The following is a 16,935-nucleotide window of genomic DNA, read 5'->3' on the forward strand; positions in this document are numbered from 1 at the left end:
GTGATATCACACGATCTTGGCTGAGCAATCGACCGGCACAAAACGTGAAATTACTTGCTCACCGAAGTGTTCTCTTCAAAACTCCATTGATTGATCCGATCACGAGATTCAATTTCAGGCTACAATACCTCACCGGCATCATTTTTGAAGAAATATGAACCGATGATTCCGCCGACCCACAAACCACACCAAACCGTTGTTTCCTCGGGATGAAATGGCAGCTCTTGAATCTCTTCAATTTGCTCATGGTCTCAAATGCGCCAGACCGTAGTGATGTAGCTTGGGAAGATCGACTTCAGTTCTTGCACAAGCTATACGCTTTTAATTTAAGATCTCGACGTAAAATGCGCCAAGTCGTTCCATACGTCAGTCCGAGTTGCTGCGAACGCCGCTAAATTGACTATCCATGGTCTTCGTGTACACTCTCAGCTACGGCTGCTATATTTTCTTGACTGCGTGCTGGACGTGGTCCATTCGGTCAAATATTTAATGTTTCATAAACGTTGTTCAGACATAAGGGTTTCCATAATAAAATGCCAAACAATACTGAACGAAAATAACATGACAGCTTGACACGACTCTTGAGTAATTTGTCTAAAAAGTTATTGAAGAAATGACCTCTACTTGGATCACCCGTTATTATGTTTCTAAACCGATTTTATTATTCAAAAATTTATTCACTTTTTGTTGTATTTTTAATATATGGTATGCATATATTTTTTAACTTTTCATCTTCCCACAGGTTATGGCAAATTTAACATATTCGTAATGCTCTTTTCTGGCGTCGTGCTAAACAATGTGGTGCTCGAATCGGTGGGCGTTAGCTTTGCACTGCCCGTCTTAGAGTGTGATCTGAATCTATCGCATCGAGAGCAGGGCATATTAGGCGCAGTAGCCTTCGCCGGTATCATTACGAGTTCACACTTTTGGGGGTTTCTAGCCGATACCACTGGTCGCAAGCGGATAATGCAACCGGAATTACTTGTGAACTTTTTTATAACGGCACTCTCAAGTTTGTCGCCAAATTTTATAACCTTTGCTGTGCTGCGATTTTTAAATGCCATACTGTGAGTATTGAAAATAAATATATATTTTTAATGAGTGTATCTGAAATCACAGCTTATCAAGGTTAGGTTGAAGAGGTGGTAGAATTGTTCGACCTTTGCCAGATTACTCGTTGTTGTTGTAGCGAAGAAAACATTTTCGAAGAAATTTCGAGGAATGATGCCGAGTTGAGAGTCCTTGGGCGTAAAAAACCCGCGTCCGTTGCGGTTACTTAGACCCGATAAATTACTCGTCGTTGTGTGATATAGACGATTTTATTCCAAAAATTATCTGTAAAGTTGTTGAAAACATCTCTGAAGTAGATTGGAGTGATTCTACCGAGTTGAGAGTTCTTTGTCATATAAAAATCCGGATCCGTTCTGGTAAAGTAGTCTCCGACACTAACATCATTTTATCTGATAAAGTTCAGTCATACACTAATTCAATTATTCCATAATTGTTCTAAGCGAATTCTAATGGATATACTTTTATATTCTCACATTATTGTCCATACTGCCACAGCTGGGACATGTTTCCTTTTTCATTTGAAAGTAATAATTTTAATTTTTCTGATTCATTCGATGTTTTACGTCCAAGTTTTCGCTACGACGAAAAATCTTTTAGAATCCGAAAAACAAGTAATAAACAATTGTTCAAACAAATATGTTTCTACCATTCTGTCAACAGACTCTCCGCCGGTTCTGCAACGATTTTCGCTTACCTCGGAGAGTTTCATTGCCAAAAATATCGCAATCGCGCAATGTTAGGCAGTGCTTTGGTAAGTGCAGTCGTCACAATATTCTTCCCCGTCATCGCTTGGCTATTCATCAATCAAAACTGGGAATTCCACGTGCCCTTCATTAACATAGTTTTCAAACCATGGCGTTCTTACTTCTTGGCCTGCGGTGTGCCCGGATTTATTTGTGGTTTGTCAATGTTTTTCTTGCCGGAGAGCCAGGTCTGAAGAAGCTATAGAAGTTTTGAAGCGTATGCATAGGATAAATCTTAAGAGCAAGGACCGTGACAACACATACAAGGTATGCGCTTAAAAAAGATTCCCTTAGGATTTTTTTTAATTTCTGCTAATATTTGCAGGTTACCACCTTACTACCGGACGCCGACACGCCAATGGCAAAAGTGAAGGGTTTAGAAAAGGACAAATCTCTACTGACATCCATACTGAAGTCCATGTGGCAACAGACCGCACCACTTTTCATGCGCGAGCACTTGAGGAAAACTCTTCTGTGTAGCCTAATATTATATATATTATTCTTTAGCGCGCACGGCGTCTACATGTGGTTCCCGTATATTCTAAATAACACCATGCAATATACGGAAAAGTTTACCGAGCCGTTGCGCATTTGTGACATTATCAAATTCGTACGTTCGGGAAATCTTACGGGTGTGGAAGCAGTTGTAAGTACCTCTATTGGACCTCGGTTCAGGGTTGAGTTAATAATTTTGTTGTGATATTTTTACATGGACAGCATGGACAGACTGAAGAGTGCGCAACGCATTTGGAATTATCAACATACATACATACCATAATCGTGGAATTTATATATGTATCACTGCTACTGATCGTTATGTTTCTCATTAATCGAGTTGGACGAAAGCCAATGCTTTGTAAGTACTCAAATTGTGACTTCAGCGTAAATTTCATCTAAACCTTACTTTATTTTTTGTAGTTATAATCCTTTTTGTTTGTGGAACTTGTGGCATTCTGGCCTTTACCATAAAAATACCGTTGCTGGCCATTTATCTCTTCGTCATTCAGCTTTCCTGCAGTATTGGTACAACGGTGCTCAATGCCATTTCCGTCGAAATATTCCCTACAAATTTAAGGTAAATAATGGAATGTGTCTCAAATCACAATTAGTTAATGAGTTGATTAATAATTTCGGCGCGTATTTCGTGGTATTGTCTGTTTACGTAACACGAATCCTAATTTTGGGAAAATTTAATAAAACATTTTATGGGAGGAGGAGTTGGACTTTTTTATGAAACGATCAAAATATTTTTTTAAAAAGTGAAAGTATTATATGCATCCGAATATCTTCAAAGCAGACGTCTTTTCAACTACCGCGAAGCCTATCAGATCGTAACCAAGTGCACCTTATCTGAGTGCCAGGTCACAGGGGTATCGCTGGGAATAAACTGACTGACGAGCTTGTTTACTCTGCAGCTTCCTCTAGATTGGTAGAACTGAAAGTATTGGTAACAACTCCAAGGCATGCGCCAGGCCAAGTTACTAATGGGTGGTTACAACCTCTACTTCTTCTTTACCGGCATAGACACCGCTAACCTTAGTATTATGTATAGAATAAGTGATCAAAATTCGTCTCACCTAATAATATACACATATTGTCTCACCTTATAATGTAAATATATTTGAAAATGTTTATATTAAATTCTATATCTTTTAGGGGTATGGCCGTTTGCATATCTCTGATGATCGGACGTATTGGCAGCGTCTCGGGATCCAATATTTTGGGTTTACTCATTGAAACACATTGCGAGCTGGCGCTTTATAGCCCAGCCGTGGCGCTAATCATTGCCAGCGCTTTAGGATTCCTTTTGCCGAACTCCAACAACCCTGTTGCTAAGCCAAAAGATTTGGAAAATAGTTCATAACTTATAGTTTGGAATTAATTAATTTAAGCAACAGTGAAAATAATTTGATAAAACATTTACTGTATAGATATACATACATATGTATTTAAATAATCATAAATAATAAATATTTTATATTTTTCTTAGTCCAGATTTTTGTTGTGACAGGTTTTTTAAGGATGTATGTGTAGCATTGTGATTGGCAATTTCGGTATTAATGGGGTATGTACGAATAGGGGAAGGAGGGGAATCCTCCAGAGGAGGAATATGCAAAAATAATGTTGCTAACACTTTTGTATATTTTTTAAAATATTCACATGTAAAAATTCAAAAATTTGTATTAATAACACATACTTGTAGTATTTCACAATGTTTCACTAAATTTTTTCACATTTTTTACTTTGTATGTTTAAATATACCCTCTAAACATTGAAATAAGTTCATATTTCACTTTTATTTTGTTATATTTTAGCTATATTTATCATTTAAAAATCACTTAGCACACTCATCGTTGAAAAGGTTAGATTGTTTACAAACTGAACGATCGAAATCAAGTTCTTGTATGGAAAACTTTCACATTTGACAATGTATCTTCACGAAATTTGGTATGAGTTATTGTTCATAGAAATAATGTAATATCGGAAGAAATTGTTCAGATCGGCTCACTATAGCATATAGCTGCCATACAAACCGAACGATCGGATTCAAGGGCTTGTATGGAAAACTTTTGCATTTGACGTAGTATCTTCACGAAATTTGACATGGATTACTGCTTAAGATAATAATATAATCTCGGAAAAAATTGTTCAGATCGCATTATTATACTATGTTATAATGCACCTGTGAAGGGTATATTAGCTTCGGTGCAGCCGAAGTTAACGTTTTTTCTTGTTTTGCTATAATTTCAATCTAGCCGTTCCAGTCATTCCAATTGCAAAACGTCAAAACCTACCCAATCCAATCAGCTGTCAAAGTTCGGTTGGTGAGCGGATCTCACATTTCCACTGACAGGAGAGTTGGGCATCTCTTTATCTCTGATAAAAAGTAATTTTTATAATATAAATATATATTTTTTAATCAGGAGGACTTCCTCTATCCAACGGTACCTTCAGATCGCGACGCCAAAAAAATCAGAATTGCACCGAATCACGCAATAGAATGTAACATAAGTGCAACAAGATTTAAATATAGCTTAAAACCGGTTTATATCTGATAGCAGAATCAAAAAATTTTGGACATATGTTCATTCTTTTGTATGTACATGTACGTATTTATATAATAGGGGGATTCTCTTGCTCTTGCAAAACCCTTGCACGGTGCACGAATTGCAGAATTTTCCTCTTGGTGCAACGGCACAACAACAAACACACGCAGAAAATCATTTGCAATGGCTGTAAAATATGTCAGACCAAAACCCATGTTTATCTTCGTGCAATGACACGTAAGAAAATAATTGCAACCCTGTCATTTTACTTAAATACATATTTTGACGTTAAATTGTTGAGGAAGGTAAATTTTAAATAGATTTTATAATTTCTATTTAAATTATAAAGATTTGTTACAGTTTTTTTGTTAAGAATGAATGCAGAAGGTGCGCCAATTCACAATAGTCATTTACAATAAATAGAGCGAATCAGCCGTTCATATATCACTAGATTCTGCAATGGGCGCTCTCGTGCCCTTGTATATTTCGGTATAGGATTTTTGCAATCTGCAAACTTGCAAGAGCAAGAGAATCCCCCTAATATGTATGTATGTAATTTGAAGTAGCGGATCGTTATCAATGAAATGCTCAATTTCGAATTTTTTGATCATACGTTATTTTGTATTTTAAGTGACGATATGTAACTACACTTAGTAAATATTGCTCAGCATCGCTTCAGATAAGTTGTGAAATATATGTAAAACTCGGTGAAAGTGCTAAAGCCTGTGTAAAGATTTTCAGGCATCTTTCAAATTTTAACGAATCGAATCTGTCAAAAATCGTGTTAAAATCCTCGAAAATCGATAGCTTTTGTTTAATTAATTTGCAAAAAATATAAAAAGTTTTATACTTTCACTATTCCTAAGCCCATTCATGTTATTATTTTGTAAATAAGTATTTGCATATTTAATCTGGCGATCATCTAAGCTAAAAATACACTTAAATTAAAGCAAACGATTTTTCCTAATCGTGCCAAATGGTATCTTATCTCGAAGGTAGCCGGATCACTTGGCTCTACCGATCTCTAACCACTTAATGTTTACACTTTTTGATATGAGACATGTATTTGTACATATTTAATTAATTTAGCAAACTTTATTTGATTTGACCACGCCTCAGTTCCTATGTCGCTTCGTGATTTTGATACAGTGTAGCAGCAAAGCTAATTTTATATGTAATGAAGGAAACGTCGAAGACCCCCATAAAAATGTTTATTTTTTTATAACTCTGTTTTCTTCCTCAGGGTTGTGCGCTGGGCTTGGGACCCATCACGTAAAACATACTACCAATGAAAGCAAAAAGCAGCCTTGGATGAGAGACCTCCCTTTTGATGACGACCACCGCAAACGTGTTAAGAAATACGGTCCCTTAATTGGGAAAATGCTGCTGCCCAGCTGGTTGATGTTCTCTTCAGAGAAAAGACCATCCAAGAATTGTGATGGACGGGACAAGAACTGAGATGAATAGGTTCGTGTAGTATTTAATACAGTGGCTATATAAAGGAGCGTAAATTCGGTGTGGGATTCGTGGTGTGAGAGAGACTCCATCGGCCAGTACTGGAATTCACCCCGGTGGATGAACGTCTGGCCACAATCCGCATCAAAGCGAAATCCTTCCAACATATCGCTGATTTAAACCCACGCCCGACAGAAAAGAGGGACCATGTGACTAAAGATGTCTTCTATAGGCTTGGAGCGCAGCTAGAAGAGCTGATCCCGCCACGATGTTAAAATCGTGGTTGGCGACTTTAATTTCAGGGTGGGCAAAGAAGGTATGTTTGTTCAGCCCCAATGATGAAAAATCCCCAAATGGGTTGAGGCTGATCGACTTCCCCGGGGCCGGAACCTTTAGTTTATCTTTAGTACTAGATTTCAACATAATTCATCACCCTACCTGGCTGTCTCTGGATCGGAAAGCCACCACCAAGATCGAGCATGTTGCGATAGACGAAAGACACGTATTCAGTATTTTAGACGTGCGTACGCTCCGAAGTCCAAATATCGACTCGGACCACTATCTTGTTTCAGGCAAAATCTGCGCCAACTACCTTATGGCCTGGAAAATCAACTACTGACCAGATGTTTGCCATGCACCAATCTTGGAAAAGACCCGGGGAAAATAGGATCGACACACACCACCTCTTCACCGATTTCAAAGCAACTTTTGACAGCACGAAAATGATATATATATGCCTTTATGCCACTATGTCTAAATTTGGTATCCCCGCAAAAACAGTCGTCGCACTCGCGTGGCTCCCACGTCAGTGTCGACAGTCATAACTTCGAAGTCGCAGATAATTAAGTTTCAGCTCTGATAGGATTCAACGCAGTACCCGCCGAGGAAAGCAGAGAAAGAGAAAGACCTCCACTCCGTGGACCAGACCACGTGGAGAAGGACCTAGATACACTTGGAATCTCCAACAGCGAAAAGGAAGAACGACTGACGCGCTGTTGTAAACTCGGCTATAAGCGCGTAAGCGGTGTCAACGCCAATAAAGAGGAAGCTTTCTTTTTTTGGTGAAAACTAGTGGTTTAATCTTTAAAGCTGTTCTGCTACTACGCAAATCCAAGGAATATTCCGGAATACAAACAGGAAGATGATATCCGTCAACTACCTAGTAATGGTAGAAGTGCAATAAATAATAGTAACTACTGTTTAAAGCATTTAAGGTAATCTTCATCAAATTTTGATATCTACACAAACAATTCCAAAGTGGGACTTTCACATCTAAACAACCAGAGGAATTTTGCAAAAGAACAGCTATTTTTGAACAAATCCATTCTAATCCCGCGCCGCGTTTACTTCCATTCAAATGTTTCTCTTTATACCTTTATTTATAAGATATACGACTTGTCTCAGAAGCTGCAAAGAATTTAAATATACATATTTGCTACATTCACTTCGTGTGTGTGTGGCATTTTCGGCAATCCAAGCAAATATTTTGTTTGAATTTATACCAAAGCGATGGAGTGATGACTGGTTCACGCTAGAGCAGTAACGTAGACTCCCATCACAATAAACTATTTAGCGCCTAACTTAGCTGAGATCGCATCGCACTTAAGCTAATACCTAGTATGCTACTAAGTAAACTGCTCCCTGCCCCTTCAAAGGAACAAACAACAAACAGCAGCGTTGTGAAAAGCATGGAGCTGGAAAAACCAGCAGTTATACAACTCTCTTTTCCTTTGTTTACTCGAGCGATTTGGCGAGACTGCAAAGGTCTCTGGCACTATTTGAATAACGGTATAGCATGCAAAATATTTAATTGAAATACATATATGAGTGCATATTTGCAAGAAGATTTACACCGGATGTCAGATTTGGATATATTTTTACACATATTCATATTTGCATATATCAATGCCGTCATTAGAAGTATATTTCATTAGTCTAACGGCAAAATTTATTATTTGTGTGTACCGCAAATATATAACGTCAGACGACTGTATTGCTGTACTGTTTTGGCATAACTGTACCGCTTTTCTGGAATACTTTCATATGAATAGTATTACAACTGTTTTGATTTTTTATGCCGAAGCTTTGCCTATCTGCGACAGTAGACCACATTTATTTGCCCACGTCTCTATATATGTACCCTTAAATGTATATCATTTGTAATTATATTTATTTGTCTGCTTAAGTAGAGTATTTAGAAAACTTTTCCTTTAAGTAATCAGTCAAATTTTAAGCACACAATAAGATGCACACACACATACAAACGAAAACATGTTAGCAGTTATTTACCAAACGCTATCTCAGCTTCTGCTGTCTATCTCTCTAACATCTTACTTTTAGATATTTAAATGAAACCGTAAGGGGTTCTCTCATGGCATTTGCTAGCGGTTAACGATGGGGTTGAATAACTGAACGCAGATGACAAACTAAATCTGTGGCGGTCCTCGAGTGAATTCGTAGTGCAAAAATCTAGCAAGTAGGCAAAGTGTAGAATTTCCGGTTTTTGTTTCCTTAAACGCGCAGCTCTGAAAGTGACTCGAGCAGCAAAATGGCGAGAGAAAATAAAGAGGATGCTGTGGTTATTGATGAGGCGCTAGAAAGAACGGGTGAGAATCTATCTTTAAATAGTAAATGGGAAATTCATAAGTGTCGGAAAGTATTCAATCAACAGTGAAAAACATTTTTCAATTCTACGGTAGAGTTATAAAACGACATTGGATCCTTACTGCCTTGGCACATTCATCAGATTTAGTATTGCTTTCCATATAAAATGTTAACTAACCGGGATATTTTTTTCTCTAAAACGGTAACATTGCACTTTTTAACGATCTCTACACGGTTTATGTCAGGAATCCATACAGATAATAATGTGAAGGTGTTTCATCAAGTGAAAGAACAAACAAAAAGATGTTTAAGTGACTTCTAAATAATCCAGAATTAGTGTTTTGCAAAATTTGTTACTGTTAAAAGTTATCTATTATGCAATACTAGTGTTACTTTTACGCATACTTACAATGTGTATTCCAAAGTAAACAGGACTTTTTGAATCTAGCGCCCACTGGCGGCGCCATCTAAACTGGTGCGTTAAAATCTATCTTTATCGACTGTCCAGTGAAAGTTTCATGACATTTCGTCGATTGGAAGTGAAGTTATTGCGTTTTAAGTGTCTGTATGTTGGTGTTATCAGTGCGAAAATGAGCTTCGAACAAAGAGCCAACATTAAATTTTCTTTTTAAAATTGGTAAAACTTTTACCGAAACGTTTCAATTGCTGAAACAAGTTTATGGCGCTGATTGCCTATCCCGTAGCAGAGTGCACGAGTGGTTTCAACGTTTTCAAAGTGGTCGTGAGAACTTAAGTGACGATTAACATGTGGGCCAATGAAAATCCGTAATCACCGGAAATTCCATCGAAACTGTGTGTGAATTCATCAAAAATCAGCCGAAATCATCATTGAAATTAATGGAAATGGAATTGAACATCTCCATGACATCGATTTATTGCATTTCGACCGAACATTTGGGCTTGCGAAAGGTGTGTACACGGTTTGTTCCGCACAAATTGACTGACGACCAAAAATTGCTCAGAATCGAACATTCGAAGGGCGATTATTTGACCAAAAATCACATTTTAACCATTAACCACTCCCCGTATTCACCTGATATGGCATCGTGCGACTTCTTCCTTTTGGGAAAAATGCATTTGTCCATGAAAGCGTTATGCAGACGTAGAAGCCATTCAAAAGGCTTGCACCGGCATACTGGCGGCCATACCGGCCAACGGGCTAAAACACTCGTTCGACATGCTTTTGGACCGTGCAAAAAGCTGTATTGAATTAGCAGAAGGAGACTATTTTGAATAAAATAAATTGATTTTGCCGAAAAACCCATTTCTTCTGTTTTTTTTTAAAGTCCTGTTTACTTTGGAACGCAATGTATATGTATATAAAAAAGGTTATGTGAATATTTCGTTCGAAATAATACAAAGTGAACAAAACAAAAACTTCAATGTCCAATATGTCAGCATATGTATGTAAATAGCACAATCTGAAAAGAATTTTCAAAAAGGCACAAAAATTTATAAATATATAATAAATTTATAAAAATTATTAAAAATAGGATAAGAAGATAAAGTGAGCAATCATTAGTATGTATTTTGTACCATATTCACCTTTTTTAATAACCCCTTCACATCTTTGCTGCATGCTGCCCACCAGTTTTTGACATGTGGACCAAGCCTGCTCAATTCCTAACCATAACTCATCACAATTTTGCTTTTTTGCTTGCTATTTTGGTCTTGACAGCATTCCATAAATTTTCTATTGGAGTCAGATCCGGGCTTTGCGCAGGACAATCCAATATTCTAATTTTTTCATTGTCGGGCCAATGCATTACCACCTTTGCTGTGTGCTTCGGATCATTGTCTTGCATAAATGTCCAGTTTATGGGCATGGATGCAAATACAAATGGATCTATTTTATTTTTCAGTATATTCAAATACTGAAACCGGTCCATTTTACCATTTATTCGAAGGATTGTCATGCCATGAAAATTCGCCCCAGACCACGCTACTTCCAGCGCCGAGCTTAATGTTTTTTTCTTTAGTGTATCTAAGGTTAAGGACTTGATCTTGTGGACGACGTACAAATGTTGTTCCATGTGGACCCATCCTATTTATCTTGGTTTCGTCGCTCCAAAGCACGTTCCTCCAAAATTGAGCCAGTAAAATTTTGATGTGGCGTTCTAACAGGAGTGGTTTCTTCCTGCTAATTTGTTCAAAAAGTCGTCTTCCTACAGGCTTTTTGAACACGTCCACACCATATTCGTCAATAACTTTGATCTACTTAAAGTTATGCGTTCAGTTAAAGCATCTACAGTTTTTAAGCCTACTATCGAGGAAATATGCTCTGAGGCTTGACGTTACCTATCACAGTCAGAAACAATTTTTTCTTTTATGTTAGACAGACACTGAGCTTGAATCCGCATTTAAGGCCGATTTTTATGCTAATTTGTGTTAAAAGTGAAGCTTTTGTATTTAAACATTTCATTAAATTTTTGTTGTTTTTAATATTTGGCATGTTTGCATATATTTTTTAACTTTTCATCTTCCCACAGGTTATGGCAAATTTAACATACTCGTAATTTTATTTTCCGGCTTCGTGCTCAACAATGTCGTGCTCGAATCGGTGGGCGTTAGCTTTGCACTGCCCGTCTTAGAGTGTGACCTGAATCTATCGCACCGGGAGCAGGGCATATTAGGCGCTGTAGCCTTCGCCGGTGTCATTACGAGTTCACACTTTTGGGGATTTCTAGCCGATACCACAGGTCGCAAGCGGATAATGCAACCGGCATTGCTCATGGGCTTTTTTATTACGGCACTCTCAAGTTTGTCGCCAAATTTCATAACCTTCGCTGTGCTGCGATTTTTAAATGGCATACTGTGAGTATTGAAAACAAATATGTATATATTTTTTAATGAGTCTAACAGAAATCATAGCTTATCAAGGTTAGGTTGAAGAAGCTGAAATAGCTGCGGAATCCATAGATCATATTTAGCCAAAAAAAAATTGTGGTAGGATTGTTCGGCCTTAGCGAGATTACGCAACTTTTTGGGTGCTATAGATGGCCCAAATGATCTCCAAAAAATGCCTTAAGCAACTTCGGAATCCATAGCTCTTATATAACCTCCATTAAAATTGTGGTAGGTAACCAGATTACTCGTTTTTTGTGTGCTATAGATGACTTGACTCCAAAAATTATGTTGTTGAAAACATCTCTGAAGTAGATTGGAAAGATGATACCGAGTCGAAAGTCCTCCCTCGGTTAAAAATCCAGATCCGTTTCAGTTGCGTAGACCCCGACTCTGACATCATTTTATTGATGTAGTTTAGTCCTACATTAATTCAATCTTTCCATAACTGTTCTAATCGGATTCTAATGGATATATATATGACTCTAGTAAAAATGACATTCTCACATTATTGTATATACTACCAAAACTAGGACCTTAGGCTATAGGGATGTAGCAAATTTTTTTAACAAAAAATATTTCTACCTTTCTGTCAACAGACTTTCCGCCGGTTCCGCGACGATTTTCGCTTACCTCGGAGAGTTTCATTGCCAAAAATATCGCAGTGGCGCAATGTTAGGCAGTGCTTTGGTAAGTGCAGTCGTCTCAATATTCTTCCCCGTCATCGCCTGGCTATTCATCAATCAAAACTGGGAATTCCACGTGCCCTTCATTAACATAGTTTTCAAACCATGGCGTTCTTACTTCTTGGCCTGCGGTGTGCCCGGATTTATTTGTGGTTTGTCAATGTTTTTCCTGCCAGAGAGTCCGAAGTATCTGCTAACTGCCGGCAGGCCTGAAGAAGCTATAGAAGTCTTGAAGCGTATGCATAAGATAAATCTTAAGAGCAAGGACCGTGACAACACATACAAGGTATGCGCTTAAAAAAGATTCCCTTAGGATTTTTTTTTAATTTCTGCTAATATTTGCAGGTTACCACCTTACTACCGGACGCCGACACGCCAATGGCAAAAGCGAAGGGTTTAGAAAAGGACAAATCTCTACTGACATCCATACTGAAGTCCATGTGGCAACAGACCGCACCACTTTTCATGCGCGAGCACTTGAGGAAAACTCTTCTGTGTAGCCTAATATTATATATATTATTCTTTAGCGCGCACGGCGTCTACATGTGGTTCCCGTATATTCTAAATAACACCATGCAATATACGGAAAAGTTTACCGAGCCTTTGCGCATTTGTGACATTATCAAATTCGTACGTTCGGGAAATCTTACTGGTGTGGAAGCAGTTGTAAGTACCTCTATTGGACCTCGGTTCAGGGTTGAGTTAATAATTTTGTTGTGATATTTTTACATGGACAGCATGGACAGACTGAAGAGTGTGCAATGCATTTGGAATTATCAACATACATGCATACCATATTCCTGGAAATTATATATGTATCGCTGCTACTGACCATTATGTTTGTCATTAATCGAGTTGGACGAAAGCCAATGCTTTGTAAGTACTCAAATTGTGGCTTCAGCGAAATTTCATATAATACTTCATTTTTTGTAGTTATAATCCTTTTTGTTTGTGGAACTTGTGGCATTCTGGCCTTTACCATAAAAATACCGTTGCTGGCCATTTATCTCTTCGTCATTCAGCTTTCCTGCGGTCTTGGTACAACGGTGCTCAATGCCATTTCTGTCGAAATATTCCCTACAAATTTAAGGTAAGTAATGGAATGTGTCTCAAATCACAATTAGTTAATGAGTTGAGTAATAATTTCGGCGTGTATTTCGTGGTATTCGTCTGTTTACGTAACAGGAATCCTAAATTTTGAGAAAATTTAATAAAATATGTTAAGGGGGAAAAGAGTAGAGATAATTCGTGTAAAACAAAGCCAATTTTTGTGAAATAGTTACAATATTTTTTTTTAATGAAGTTACTACAAGGTGCGCTCCAACGTAAAAACAAAACAAATGTTTTTTTTCGGCAAAATCAATTTATTTTATTCAAAGTAGTCTCCTTCTGCTTCAATATAGCTTTTTGCACGGTCCAAAAGCATGTCGAACGAGTGTTTTAGCTCGTTGGCCGGTATGGCCGCCAGTATGCCGGTGCAAGCCTTTTGAATGGCCTCTACGTCTGCATAACGCTTTCCTTTCATGGGCAAATGCATTTTTCCCAAAAGGAAGAAGTCGCACGGTGCCATATCAGGTGAATACGGGGAGTGGTTAATGGTTAAAATGTGATTTTTGGTCAAATAATCGGTCACAAGCGTCGATTGATGAGAGCAATTTTTGGTCGTCAATTTGTGTGGAACAAACCGTGCACACACCTTTCGTAAGCCCAAATGTTCGGTCGAAATGTGATAAATCGATGTTTTGGAGATGTTCAATTCCATTTCCATTAATTTCAATGATGATTTCGGCTGATTTTTGATGAATTCACACGCAGTTTCGATGGAATTTCCGGTGATTACGGATTTTGATTGGCCCACATGTTAATAGTCATTTATGTCCTCACGACCACTTTGAAAACGTTGAAACCACTCGTGCACTCTGCTACGGGATAGGCAATCATCGCCATAAACTTGTTTCATCAATTGAAACGTTTCGGTAAAAGTTTTACCAGTTTTAAAAGAAAATTTAATGTTGGCTTTTTGTTCGAAGCTCATTTTCGCACCGATAACACAAACATACTGACACTTAAAACGCAATAACTTCACTTCCAATCGACGAAATGTCATGAAACTCTCACTGGACAATCGATGATAGTTGATTATAACGCACCAGTTGATGTATAGATGGGGCAATCAGGGCGGGCTAGATTCAAAAAGTCCTGTTTACTTTGGAACGCACCTTGTATATGCTTTCGAGCATATTCAAGCAGAGCTCTTTGCTATAAGTCGGTGTATAGAGATAAACCTTCAATGCAACTATCGCAACGAAAGTATTGCGATACTCAGCGATAGCTAAGCGGCTTTTAAAACGATATATTCCTCTTCTTTATTGACGTAGACATCACTTACGCGGTTATAACAGAGTTTACAACAGCGGTACTGCATCGAATACTTTCAAAGTTGGAGTGTTTTCGTCCATTCGGACAACATGATCTAGCCAGCGCAGTACCTTTCTCTTGAAAACTCGTAAAGTCCACTCATCGTCCATGCTAGGACGGGAATAATGAGTGACTTATAGAGTTTGGTTTCTGTTCGTCAAGAGAGCATTTTACTTCTCAATTGCTTACTCAGTCCGAAGTAACACCTGTTGGCAAGAGTTATTCTGCTTTGGATTTCGAGGCTGACGTTGTTGTTAGTAATAATACTGGTGCCAATATAGACGAAATTATCTCCAACTTCGAAGTTATGACTGTCAACAGTGATGTGGGAGCCTATTCGCGATTGCAACGACTGCTTGTTTGATGACAGGAGATATTTCGTCTTGCCCTCGTTCACCACTAAGACTTGTTTGCTTCGCTTCCCTATCCATTCTGGAGAAAGCAGAACCTCACCACGTTTAAAAATGTAATCAAGCTCTCGAAAAACAGATTCCGGCAAATTTTCGCATTTTACACTGGCCATTGTAAGCTCAAGGAGCATTTATTCAAAATGGGCCTAGCATCTTGTGCAAACTGTCCGTTCTACAAAATGGAGCCGGAAACTCCCGATCAGCTAATGATAAGATGCACAGCAGTCTGTAGACGCAGGATTAAGGCTCTTGGATCCTTGTATCCAAATAGGGAAATACAGTTTTTAAGCCAAAGAGTGTACGAACTCAAAAAAATGAATTTTACAAATTTTTAAAACGTATCCTTGGCTCATCTAATAATATAAATATAGCATATTTAAAAATATTTATATTAAATTCTATGATTTCTTTTAGGGGTATGGCCGTTTGCATATCTCTGATGATCGGACGTATTGGCAGCGTGTCGGGATCCAATATTTTGGGTTTACTCATTGAAACACATTGCGAGCTGGCGCTTTATAGCCCAGCGGTGGCACTAATCATTGCCGGCGCTTTAGGGTTCCTTTTGCCAAGTTCCAACAATACCGTTGCTAAACCGAAGGATCTGGAAAATTCTTCATAACATACCTGTTAAATCAAACTGAAAGTTGATTTTTTAACATATAGTAAAATGCAAATGTTGTTTGAAATAAATTAATTTAAGTAGAAGTGAAAATAATTTGATACAACATTTACTGTGTAGATATATTTAAATAATCACAAATAATAAATATTTTATATTTTTCTTAGTCCAAATTTTTGTTGTAACTGTTATTTTAACTATGTATGTGTAGTACTGAGGTTAAATTATGCCATCCAATCCATGCGTTACACCTAACCAAGTAGGAATTTGGATGTAGCGCTACGGATCCGGAATTAGAACGACAGAGATAGCGCTGTTTTTCAGTAATGCTACGGGGTGGACAAAATTTATACCCTGAACTGGATATATTGAGTTTGCCACGACATTTGTAACAGCCAGAAGGACACATCGGAGACTCTATAAAGTATAAAGTAAGTCCAAGTGTCTGTATATACACGATCTGGCCTATAGTTTTTGAGCTATCGATCTGAAATTTTACACACATCTTTCTCTCCCCAAGAATCTGATCATTTGAGGAAACCGCCGATATGGGATCACTATAGCATATAGCTGTTCTGCAAACTGACCGGTCAAAATAAAGTTTTTTATTTGACAAGATAAAATTACGAAAATTTGTACAGATTTCTGATCACGACAACGCTATAAAATGATTTTCAGATTAGTTCACTATAGCATATCTCCATATAAACTGATCCATCAAAATTGAGATAAAGATATTTTCTTCTATTTTATGTTATAAGAAATGCACCTGTGAAGGGTATAAAAGCTTCGATGGAATCGAAACTTATAAAATCGCTTGTAATTCGGTATGAAGGAATGATCGATTTTCTTATTATATATTAAATAAATTACAAACTTATATGCCTGATGATATAGATTTTTATTGACCAAATATATGTTTATCGAAAAAAATCACGGATTCAATGATTAGGCCCATTATATTCTTTAGGAAACAACACAGCCCAATTTAATTTGTGTCAAACTTTTTAAACT

The 16,935-nt window shown here is 37.6% G+C and overlaps 2 protein-coding genes and 1 pseudogene across 2 annotated transcripts; all 3 read left to right on the top strand.

Moving 5' to 3' along the window:
• The first annotated feature begins 718 nt into the window (after window positions 1–718).
• On the top strand, window positions 719–1,071 carry LOC120773650 (organic cation/carnitine transporter 7-like). The gene has a single exon (XM_040102663.1). The coding sequence runs from the start codon at window positions 769–771 to the stop codon at window positions 1,069–1,071; it is 303 nt and encodes a 100-aa protein (XP_039958597.1). The 5' UTR covers window positions 719–768.
• A 725-nt stretch (window positions 1,072–1,796) lies between these two features.
• Window positions 1,797–3,678, top strand: LOC120775018 (annotated as a pseudogene).
• A 5,027-nt stretch (window positions 3,679–8,705) lies between these two features.
• LOC120776022 (synaptic vesicle glycoprotein 2B-like) lies at window positions 8,706–16,004 on the top strand. Its single transcript, XM_040106469.1, has 7 exons — window positions 8,706–8,922; window positions 11,431–11,755; window positions 12,385–12,757; window positions 12,817–13,137; window positions 13,209–13,347; window positions 13,405–13,561; window positions 15,714–16,004. Exons 1-7 carry the CDS (start codon window positions 8,865–8,867, stop codon window positions 15,919–15,921), a joined length of 1,581 nt encoding a protein of 526 aa, XP_039962403.1. The 5' UTR covers window positions 8,706–8,864; the 3' UTR covers window positions 15,922–16,004.
• Window positions 16,005–16,935: the final 931 nt, after the last annotated feature.

Source organism: Bactrocera tryoni, chromosome 4 (genome assembly GCF_016617805.1).
Source record: "Bactrocera tryoni isolate S06 chromosome 4, CSIRO_BtryS06_freeze2, whole genome shotgun sequence".
Classification (NCBI taxonomy): domain Eukaryota; kingdom Metazoa; phylum Arthropoda; class Insecta; order Diptera; family Tephritidae; genus Bactrocera; species Bactrocera tryoni.